This window comes from Agelaius tricolor, unplaced genomic scaffold, assembly GCF_023055355.1.
Source record: "Agelaius tricolor isolate 1412-34295 unplaced genomic scaffold, bAgeTri1.0.p SCAF_21, whole genome shotgun sequence".
NCBI classification, from domain to species: domain Eukaryota; kingdom Metazoa; phylum Chordata; class Aves; order Passeriformes; family Icteridae; genus Agelaius; species Agelaius tricolor.
This window is the reverse complement of record NW_027269281.1, coordinates 10,817,483-10,829,489: the sequence shown is the minus strand read 5'-3', so window position 1 is coordinate 10,829,489 and position 12,007 is coordinate 10,817,483. Positions and strand designations below refer to the sequence as shown.

Below are 12,007 nucleotides of genomic sequence, written 5' to 3'. Positions count from 1 at the left end.
ACGTAATATTTCACAAATAAGCAAGTTGAATGTCCAAGACCATTCTGTAATGATTTCTGTATAATGTGGGCTTTGACAAGCATGATGCTATTTGCATTTCAGGTTTTATTTGCCATTTCTCTAGTGCTACCACTTCAGGTAAAGAGAAGGCTGTCAACTGAACTTGGTGCCTTTTAAGCTCCTTTACAGTTCTGCTTTCTGAGACTGAAGAAGATTATATTTAGCAACTTCTGTATAGAGTTTCTGGTACTTCATATGTAAATATCTTTGAAGTGGTTCTGATGATGTGCCATTCACAAACCTGGGAATTGTGTAGAAGAACAGTAATTGGCATGGCCCAGTGCTGGGGAATGTCCTAGCTGCTTTCTAGCATAAATGATCACGTTCCAGGGCATGGGAATATTTCCAGACAAGACTTAACTTATGAGTACAGATGTTAATCCTTGATTCTCTTAAATTCTTTATGGAATAAGGAATAGAAAGGACTCTTCACAAGGGGTTTTGGATGCTTTGGATGTAGGTTTAGGAGAGAATGCATCTTATTTATTTTGGGACAGTAATTCTGTACTCCTGTTTCCCTTTCAGAGGGTTTTAGTGGTTGCATTACAGTGGTTGTTTAAACATCTTTCAGAATGCAGTCACCTTTCCAGCATCACCTTTCTGGGATGAATAGATGTGTTTGCCCTCTGTCAGGCTATTGCTTGCATATGAATGAACATATTGTGGTCTTTCATGGAAGTGCTGTGCATGAAGTATGCTTTTTAGGGTTGTGAGGAATTTCATTCTGATTTAGTGTGTATGTGTGTGAATATTAAGAGGCCTTGTTTACCATCTGGGTGATATAGTGGGGGGACAGTCTTGAATCTCAGGTAATGGATCTTTTATGTAAGCAGGAGAGTGGAGAGACCACTCTATTTCCACAGATGTTTCTTCCAGTGAACAGTAAAAGCTATTTTGAGCTGACTTTATTGATTGTATGGGTTGATTTCCTGCAGGCTTTTCTGTGTTTGATTGTGCATTATTGGAGTTGAGTATAGTCATAGTGTAGATGAACTAGTAAATGATTTCTATTAATCCTAACTCTAAGCAGACACATTCTGGAAGATAGCATGTCATGTAAGCTGCTGTATGTTAGAGCAGTTTTGCTCTAATTTCTAACTGTTCGCTTTTTCTGTACCTCCTGGCCTGCCTTCCCTCCATGGTGTCCTGAGCTTCATTGTAACCTATGACTGTTGCAGTCACTTCAGGATACCATTTTTCGTTCTGTAGGTTATGAAATATGCTGTCAGCTTTGATAGTTTGAATATTTATAGATAGAAGAGGTTAGCAATATAAAATACTGTTCCTATTCATCATGCTTTGTCAGGAACTGTGAAATTTTACTTTTGCATGTGCTATCTTAAGTCTTGTGCAGCAAATGTGTGGCATGCCATGCTTTCACCAGTGATGCACCCCACAATTTTGGGAATGTGTAATCTGTAATAGTGTCAGCTTTGGAGCACTGCTTTGTATAAAGGATCCATTGCTCAAAGGTAATGAGCTGACTGTGTCAATTAATATGCAGCAGGCTTTGTGTCTGCTGATTGTTCTTCTGATTTAATGTATATGATGGTCTGTCTTACAAGCAGCAGTGGTGAATATTTAAGGACACAGTACAGTGTTGGAATGCTCCCTGGCATCCCACAGGCGCCTTATGCGTCTTCAGGGCAACTATTTTAATCATTACGCAGCTTCTGGCAGTCTACCATCCTAGAGACATTTTAGGAATGTGAAAAAGAGAGGCTGTATGCTCTGCTGATATAGTGATGCTCAGGATCCCTTTTTGCCCACTTTCTAGAGATCTGTGATGCTGCCTGTGTCTGAGATAGATGTAACTTGTTCAGGAGAGTTGGCTCTTTGGAAGAGCTGGATCTAAATCAGAGAATAGGCCTTCTCATCTGACACTGCTGCTCTCTACTAGACAAATGTTCGCTATTACAATATTTTACTTGTGTCCGTAATCAGTAAAATGTCAAAGGCCATATTTTATGTAACAATTTTATTTGTGATAAATGCAGACTGCTGTCCACAATTATAGTCTTATTCCTGATTCGTAGTGCTCATGAAGATCTACAGTGAATAGAAGTGATATAGATGAAAAGTAACTCTCAAAAGTTAAATTTTCTGCCATGTATGTTCTGTGGTCAGATAGCCAGTTGATTGATTTGGGTTGCTGCTCAATTGCATGAACATTTCAGCCTCCCTGGAATGGCACTAAAAGTGAGGTGTTTGGGACAGGCAAGAAGGGGACAAGAACCATTAATTCCCTTCATCAGTAGCCCACACTTATGTTTATGTCTTCTTGTTTCATAACACTACTGAATTTTCCCTCTGTAGAGAAGGGAAATAAAAATACCTACTTCTCTTCCCTTAAGTACTCAATCCAAACTTGTGACGGTATCAGCTAAGTTTAGTAGTTTAAATTGCAACACCTATATTTAAAACCAGGAGTTTGGTGAACTTGGATTCTTTTCTTTCTGTTGCAACTTTTCAGAGGCTATTTATTTTAGAGACTGTAGCAGACAGTCAAACTTCAGGCTCTGTAATTAGGAAATAGAGATGTAAGTTGCTTTTGAACCAAATTCTCATAATTTCTGAGGTGCGAAGTCTAGTTGTATGTCACTTGTATAAAAATAAACTGTCCATTTTTAGTGATCACAGAGCAAGTCTGTGATAGAGCTGAGCTGGATTTATGCTTCTGAGTCTGCTTTCTGTTTACAAACCCATGCTGTTTTCTTGCTTTGTTTAAATCTGATGTTGCCTTTACTTTTTGCCTCTGACTGAAGGCTCCTTTTTCTTTACTGTTGTGATCTTGTCCTTGAACCAGTTTGGTAAAAAATTAGTTGTCTCTCTTTTCCTTCTTCTTGATTTAGCAATTAAAGGTTTGTTACCCTGTAGCTGAATCATAAAATGCTATACTGTAAAACTGTGTTAAACATTCTGTGTTTTGTATACTGTGGAAAAGAATATTTAGTTCTTTAATCAAGGAGAGTACAGAAAACAGTGAAAAGTATTAGCTACGATGTGCTTTTCCTTAAAGTCTGAATTTTCCTCTTTTGGGGAAAGCAGCAAGTTAGTATGTGCATAGAGAATGAGATTAGTGCTTAAGTGATGGTACCTGAAAGTTAGATTGTGACGTTCAGTTTCAGATATACATGGCATTTGTTTGAAGTCTTCAGGAAGCTTATGTTTAAAAACAAACAAACCCCCCCCCCCCCAAGAAACAAACCCAGAAACTACCCTTTAAAACAGAATTTTTTAAGAGCTAGGCTGAAGAAATTTAGCCTTTTTTAAGTGATGTTACAACTGTTCTGACTTCTTAAAAGCAGAGAACTTGTTCAACTTTTAAAAACATTTATCATTTACCTTGAATCACTTGTTCCATTTTGATAGCCTCCTTCATATAGAAAATACAGCATGCGATGTCAGTCTAAATGCAAGTCAAACAATGCTCTATCTTCTATGTGAAAGGAAGTATGCTGTATGTTTTTCCATGTTTGACACCATAGTGTTTTGAATAACCATGTTCCATATTCATATCAATTTTTTGTTTTTGTTTTTAATTTATTATGCACAGCACTTGTTCAGAAATTTGGGGACTGAGTACACCAAACACGATAGATCAGTGGGATACAGCAGGCCTTTACAGCTTCTCTGAACAAACCAGGTGAATATTCTGCCCTCTTGCATCATAGAAATCTTGTGGGAGGGATTTGCTTTGGAGGGTCTGTAATGGGATGCTTTAGCTGTAAAATAGACTAAAATGCTTCCTAGGCCTCTCATGGTACAGCATTTTAAGATATTTGCTTGCCAGTGTAGAAATCCAAGTGTTATCAGCTGATGTTTTGACCAATGAAATTCTAATTCTGCAATATTGATTTTTCATGACAGTGCCATTGAAAGAATGGGAAGACTTGTTAAATGCAAGCTCTAATATGATTTGGTATTTATATTAACAAAGTTGGGAAGCTTGATTCTTTAGGCCTAATCTTACAAAGTATTTTAACTGCTTTGTATGTCACAAGCTTTCAGTTAAATCTTGCTAATTGGCTCAGATATGAGCTACTAAAGAATTGTTTGTAAATTCTTCAGTAGTTAATGGCAGGCAAATTCTAAACAGGGTCTTTATTTTTTCATGTCACATTACTTGATTTCTGTATTGAGGTTTGTCTCCCATCCCATAACAATCATAAACATCTGCATTTGTGTAAGCATATGCAGTCTGTCTTAAAACTAGCAAAATTATTTCAGCTGGTAGTAAGGCAGACAAAGTCAAGAAGATAAACTGTACAGTCCTTAAAAGATGTGCATTCATGCTTTTTGCATTGCAGTTATACTGCCATGTGGATCACTTGGGCAGCTGACTGCTTATAGGCTTATTTGCAGTCCTTTGGGAATTCTTAAAGCCATAAAGCATCTATGCCACAGCAAAGCTTTGAGGTTTAGTAGTGGAAGGGACTATTAAGTGTGTGATTTTTTTTTTAACAACTCTCTTCTGCATTTAAAAAAATATATGAAGCAATCATCCCAAATACTTGGTTGGAGGTAAAGTGGCTTTTAATGAATTCTAAATTTAACTGCCAATGATTCGAGCAACCCAAATACAAGTTAAAAGACTACTGATATGATCATTTTTATCACATTTGAAGCTTTTCAACAAGAGTATAAATGTCACTAGCAGTATCAATCCACTGAATTCTGAGAATGAATAAACTACCCATCCCATGTGTGTACACTCTTTCTTAAGTGGCTAAGAGCATGCAGTCTGTAAAAACTTTTTAACATCTTTTCCCTCCAGATCTCTTGATGGCCGTCTACAGGTATCTCATCGTAAAGGATTACCACATGTTATTTACTGTCGTTTGTGGCGTTGGCCAGATCTTCACAGTCACCATGAACTTAAAGCAATTGAAAACTGTGAATATGCTTTTAATCTTAAAAAGGATGAAGTATGTGTAAACCCTTACCACTACCAGAGGGTGGAGACACCAGGTAGGAAAACTACTTCTAACTTTGTATAGCATCTGTATGCGCTTGATCAGCATGTTATAAGTGAAAAAGAGAAAAATGCTTTCTCTTGCCAAAAGTACAAGATTCTTAGAGATACAGCTTTTGAGAAAACCACCCCTGATAGTTTTTAATAGTAAAGTTACTGAAAAATCTTTATGAATGTGGAGATACCTTTAGTCCGATAAACATTTCCAGGACCACTAGTAGTTTCCAGATGGCTAAATATGGCCCAGACTTAAAAGGAGAACAGAGATGATTCACCTTTGCTACTGTGGAATAGTCTTATTCAAGAGGCACTTCAGGAATCTGTTTCTACCACTATCAGTACAATCATAATACTAGCAGTACTGAGATTCAGAAAATTTCAAAACATCTGAAGATATTGCTAGATGGTTTAGATAGATATTTTTTCCTTTTAGCTCACAGAAGCATGCATTTTTAGGGTCTTACCAATGCTTTGAATTTTGCTTTTCCAGTCTTGCCTCCTGTACTAGTGCCACGGCACACTGAGATTCTAACAGAACTGCCGCCTCTTGATGACTATACCCATTCCATTCCTGAAAACACTAACTTTCCAGCTGGAATTGAACCACAGAGCAATTACATACCAGGTATTTTCTTAACTTTCACTGTAAACAGTATGTTTGACATTGTGCCGCTGAAACAAAGATAATTTTATGCTCCTAAGTGATCAAATTAATTGCAAGATGTGCCAATAAGTTAGATCTAGTTGATTTTGTGTATTAGTTCCAATGGAAATACCTGAACATTGCTGTTTGCAGAACACGATCCTGTGTGAAACTATATTGCTTACTTGGTTTCAGTAGCTTATTTAAGATTCAGAATGCTAATGAGTGAAAAATAGACCTTTGTCTTCTGCCTTCAATCTGTTTTACAAGCATATAGGGGTTGCCAAATGCTGTGTGTTGGAGACTGAGCAGCAGTTTACTACTCAATCTCACCACGTAGTTTGTGGAGAATACTTTAAGTTGCAAATGAGTGACTTAGTGTTTTGATCTGTAGTCCACAATTGATCAAGGTCTGCTTTGTGTGTTTGTTACTATTGTGTGCACAGTTTTGTCTTTTTAGTATGAAAGAGCAACCTAACAATATTGAAATCAAAGAATTCCTTCTTCCCCTTCTTTGCCCCTTCCCCACCCCAAGACTACCCTGCTACAGTGCACCCAAAACCTGGTACTGTTACTGAAACATAAAATCAGTGAACTTTGTTTCCTGCCCCAACTTTGTGTTTCCTATCCCTTTAGGAAGTTGCCTGGAGTGTAAAACCAAGTAAAGCTGAAGCTTTCTCGTAAATGTTTAATGCAGCTATGTTATGAACAAGCTGAAAATTCAGATCTAGACTCTCTTGAAGAATAAAATTACTTGAAACTCAAATATGTGCAATATAGAAATTGTATCTATGTGTCTTAAACAGGTTATTGTTTGTGTTTTCTTTAAATGCATCCAAAAATTGAAATGGCATTAAAAATGCAATAAATTTGTTCTCATCTGTTTAATCTGGGCCATGTTTGTTGTCACCTAGGGACAGCAGATCTTTAAAGAGCAATTTAAGGGGACAGAAATTGGTGCTGCTTTCCTAACTGATGTATGCCTTTTTTGACTCCATCTGAGGGCTTTTGATACCATTTCCTAACAACTTACTGGAAAGCTACCATTTGCAAATCCAGTGCTATGGAAATGAGCTAAAGCAGCTAGGTAGTTATTTGCAGGAAGTATGTTCAAGGTGATTGTGGGTATTCACATGATTTTCAAATGATTATGCAGCTAACCGCACCTTGCCTCCTTATCTTTGTCACTGACACCCTCCTGTTATATTAATGGCATCTTACTTTATTTGACCTGGCTGACTTAATCTTGAACACTTAGCTAGGTTCTGATAAATCTTGTGTGTCTTGACAGCCTGATTCAGAGAACCATTTTCTTTAGCAGTAGGCCAAACTGAGACCGTGGTAGCTTTGCACCACAATACTGTCTCAGTACATGGTCTACAGAGAGGTTGGTTTCACTTACAGCTGGGAAGATGACAGTCGTGAAGGTGCAGGATGGCTCTTGGGGCTGTATGTTCCATTAATACTACTACATGGAGGAAATCTCTATTCAGACAGAGATTAGTTATGGAAAATAATCTATGCCAAAGACTCTAGATTAGCAACTGGAAACAGGAAGTGTGGGTTGGATTGGAAATGGTAATTGACCTTTTACCATGGCTGTGGCCTTAACTATAATGAACGATTTGGAGAAGGGTGGAGTCCACTTTATCACAATGAATTCAATAAAAATGTTCAAAATTAGTATGATTTTTGTTATCATAATTCTTGATAGTGAAGATTTCCTTTAATCATCCTTTTAAATTCTCGTTTGAATTTTGTCACATCTATATTTAGCTCACTAGTTTTACAGAGTGAACCAAGGATAATTCTTTTGGTTAATTTTTTTTAATCAACTGACTTTATCTAATTTCCTGTCTCTGACTTCCTTCTGACCTTAATATATTGCTGTAAATCTCAGACATGATATTTGATATAATTTGATTTTAATTCTTGGGCAAAAAGCTCTTAATTTCTGCTGTTTGATAGTAATGTAATTAAATGTACTTAATCCCTCAGATGTCTCAGAGACAATTCTAAGGTGATCGTAGACATAGTTATCTTCAAACACTTTCACTAAAGCAATCCAGGTTTTGCCTTTAATATATAGAATCATAGAATATCCTGAGTTGGAAGGGACCCACAAGGATCATTGAAGTCCAACTCCATATAGGAAAAGATATTTGCCCAGTTCAAAGAAAATTATTTCCTGAAAGGTAGTTGGTTAACTTATCTGGATTACAAAGTACCTTTTGAATGGAGAAAAGGAACATGCATACTCTTCTGGGTTTTGAAGATATTTCTGTTGAATTAGGCAAAGTTTCTAGTATCAGAATGCTTCAAACTTGTTTCTGAGTTTGCTTTGGTTACTGAAACTCCATCTTTAAAGAAAGCTAGTTAAAAGAATAGATGATTGTTTTAATAGAGCTTGGAAGTAATAATGATAATAGAGCTTGTGCAGTATAACTAGTTAAATAATATAGTTATTATTGAGTGAAATTTTTAGATAATGAAGGAAAATGGATTTGGGAATTGAACTGAAAAGTAACCTTCAAATCTATAAGGCATGGGAGGGTATCTGACCTGATGGTTATAGTACATTAAGACAGCTCACGTGATTTTTTTTGTGCAAGTCACCAGATGTGGGGGTTTTTTATTTGTAATTCTACTAAATGTGAAAGCTGTTGATCACAATTACAAAACTGTTACTTATTCTAGTGAAAGTATCTTGTCTTAAATGGAAAAGACAAGTAGTAACACATTTGAACAGTTGACTGGCATAAAAGAGATTATACATTTTGCATAGACAATTAAGGCAAGTAATGTGTTTGAAGACCGACTGGAAGGAGAAAGGGATGGCAAAATGACATTCTAATAAAGTATTTAGGTATTGAATAAAGCTCATGAGGACTTGAGAACAAAAACTCAAAATGCTAAATTGTACAAATTTCCTCAGTCATTGAACCATTAGGTGTTTTGTTGGGGTTTTTTTTTTGACAGAAACACCACCTCCAGGATATATCAGTGAAGATGGAGAAACAAATGACCAGCAGTTAAACCAAAGCATGGATACAGGTAACTACTTTCAAAACTTGGGATCACTAGCTGTGATCCCTCTGCACAGCAACATGAATTCAGGCTAAAAGATGATGGCAGTTTTCCTCTGTACAACCTGGTGTTTTCTGTTTAAAATATCACTTTCAGTCTTTAGTGAACAAATTAATATTTTGTTAGGGGAATGCTTTTAAAACATTCTGTGCCATATTAAGTACATTACATTTGTTTTGTAATAAAAACATACAGATCTAATTAAGTCATCATCAGATTTTAATAGCTGATTTGTTTTAACCATCTCCAATTTTACCTTCTGGAAACAGGTTCGTTGAAGCAATGTGTCTGTTGGCCTAAACAAGTTACAAATTCTGAATTTTGAGAACCTGTCTCTTACCTCTGGCACCTTATCACTTCTGCCATGTTTCAAATCAATTCTTGTATGGAAGGGTCTATGGAAAGAGTAGTAGAAAAATTAAGCATATGTGCCTTTGTATGAAAGAGTTTCTAGATAATGTGGTTGGCTTTAGACTTTGTCAAAGAACAGTTAATGTGCTGGATAAGAACATCCTGCTATCTGCTGGCAGACTTGAATGTATTTGGTTAGCTAATGTTAGCAATCTTTTTCAGTTAGTTGGAATCAACTGCACCAGTTTCCAAAAGAACTGCAATATTTTCCCACTATGTGATAATGGCTACCTTAATTTAAAAAGCCTGATATCAGCAATCATTGTAGGAATGATTCTGTGCAAAGCCTCTTTGTATTTTGTCTACAAGTGCACAAATTGTGTTGGAGAGTTCATGTTTTTCTAAACTTTTTCCTTCCTCCTTCCAGGAAAGAATAATCTCAAATGAGGAAATCCAAGTTGTTCTTCTAGAGATAAACCCTCTCCTTTCAGAATAGAGGCAATATCTTGCTTGTCTCGTCCACTTTTTCTTAGCTTTTTTTCCACTGAATTTGAGAAGTCACTACCTTCTTACTGGGCTGAAGCACCTCTCTTATGAAGACAGACTGAGAGAGTTGGGGTTGTCCAGCCTGGAGAAGAGAAGTCTCCAGGGAGACCTTAGGGCACCTTCCAGTACCCAAAGGGGCTACAGGAGAGCTGGAGAGGGACTTTGGACAAGGGCATGGAGTGATAGGACAAGGGGGAATGGCTTCAGACTGATAGAGAGTAGAATTAGATGGGATATTGGGAAGAAATTCTTTCCTGTGAAGATGGTGAGGTACTGGCACAGGTTGTCCAGAGAAGCTGTGTCTGCCCCATCCCTGGAAGTGTTCAAGGCCAGGTTGGATGGGGCTTTAGGTAACCTGGTCTAGTGGAAGGTGTCTCTGCCCATGGCAGGGGGATTGGAACTAGATGATCTTGAAGGACCCTTCCAATCCAAACCATTCTATGATTCTGTGACAAGCACATAAATAAAGTTATGTTCACAGATTGTGCATGAAGTGAAAGTTCTGCCAAATACAACACTAAGATGTTAATTAGGTTTATGAGGTGGGGTAGGGTCCCATGAGTCTGGAAAATTAAATTCAGTCTTAATTCACAATAAGTGTGTGATATGCTGGAAAAGTGGTGTTAGTATTTCTGAGGTTTCTTATTCTGAAGAATTTCAATGTAAAACTATATCTAGATAATGGTTATTCCTACTTATCTGAAATAATGAGAGTCATTTGCTCTCAAACAATCTGTATTGCTTCAACAGGATCTCCAGCAGAGCTGTCTCCTAGTAGTCTTTCTCCAGTTAATCATAGCCTGGGTAAGCTGGAAATTCTTGTAATTGTTTCTCTGTGTGATGACTCTTCTTTATGTATATATTACATTAAAACTGAAAACGTACTTAAAAAAATTAAGAACTGTATTAGGAGGAGACTATTGGGTTGGCTTCCTGATGATAAACATAATAGGGCTGGGTAAATAACTTCTTAACTACTACTCTATTTCTGTAACTGTTGAGTTCCTAGCAAAGAGAAAGAATAATATGGTTGTGTGTACAGGACTAGTGTTTAGAAAATAGTTTAAAGGACGTTAGCCAATCCATAGTGCTGCCCAGACTTGCTGACTCCCTTGTATATATGTTCTGCTACTCTTCTCGTGTACTGTTTCACCTGTAACCGCAACACAATCATTGCTCCCACATTAGTTGTCCACCTGCTTTGATGAGGTGCCATTGCTGTGTATTTGTATAAATGCCTCAGGAAGATCAGATTCCCCTGGGTTTGTTTAAGGAATGATGACAGAAAAATGCTGTTCAGAATGCTTAGTAAGTAATGAGGGTAGGTGTCATGGTTTAACACTGGCACAAGGCCAGTGCCCCCATGAAGATACCTTCTCCCTGGTTTCTGCTGTGAGATGTGACCAGGAATAAGCAAAGCAGGCTCCTACTTAGGGAAAAAAAGAACCAGAACTTTATTAACTACTCTACAACTACAGATAAAATGAAACACACACACAGGGAAAATGAAAACCTCACAAATGCATTTCCTCCTCCCCCCACCAAATTTCAACACAATACATTTGATCCTCAAATCACCAACTCTCGGTCCAGCACCACCCTTTAGACAATCAATCCTCAGTTCATCAAGAGGAGAGGAGTCCTTCTTGTACCATGGGCTTCCCCTGGAAACACAGTCGAAGCCTCGTGTGTTTCTGTGTCACTCGTGGCACCGCCCGGAGTACATCTGCCGTCGTGACTTCTTCCTTTTCATGTCCAGTGCTCTCACCACTGAACACGGACCAGAACTGCTTCTAGGGTTGTCTTTTAAGGATGCTCTGTCCCGATCCAAAAAAGGCACAGTCTCTCCTTTGGGACACCTGTCCCCACAATCTCTCCTTTGGGACACCTGTCCCCCCCATATTTTTTCACCCCCTGGGGCCGAGGGGCATCAACACTGAACCCTCTTGGCTCTGAGGCCATTGCCTCCCCCTAGAATGCAGTCTCTGTGTCATAAGAAACTTGGGTCTGTCCATCTCTCTTTTGGGACACCTGTCCCCACAATCTCTCCTTTGGGACACCTGTCCCCCCCATATTTTTCACCCCCTGGGGCCGAGGGGCATCAACACTGAACCCTCTTGGTTCTGAGGCCGTTGCCTCCCCCTAGAATGCAGTCTCTGTATCACAAGGAACATGGGTCTGTCCATCTCTCTTTTGGGACACCTGTCCCCACAATCTCTCCTTTGGGACACCTGTCCCCCCCATATTTTTTCACCCCCTGGGGCCGAGGGGCATTAACACTGAACCCTCTTGGTTCTGTCCATGGCTATACAAAAAGAGTCCAGCAAAAGCTACTCCATCATCTC

The 12,007-nt window shown here is 38.2% G+C and overlaps 1 protein-coding gene across 2 annotated transcripts in view; it reads left to right on the top strand.

Moving 5' to 3' along the window:
* LOC139598994 (mothers against decapentaplegic homolog 2-like) overlaps nucleotides 1-12,007 on the top strand; it is an 81,458-nt gene that overhangs the window by 57,612 nt on the left and 11,839 nt on the right. The window contains exons 3-7 of one of the 2 annotated variants that reach the window (XM_071445924.1): nucleotides 3,617-3,706; nucleotides 4,838-5,031; nucleotides 5,526-5,660; nucleotides 8,658-8,732; nucleotides 10,413-10,466. In XM_071445924.1, the coding sequence (XP_071302025.1) occupies nucleotides 3,617-3,706; nucleotides 4,838-5,031; nucleotides 5,526-5,660; nucleotides 8,658-8,732; nucleotides 10,413-10,466 (548 nt within the window). The remainder of the gene's footprint in view (nucleotides 1-3,616; nucleotides 3,707-4,837; nucleotides 5,032-5,525; nucleotides 5,661-8,657; nucleotides 8,733-10,412; nucleotides 10,467-12,007) is intronic. The other variant, XM_071445925.1, reaches the window with a different exon arrangement.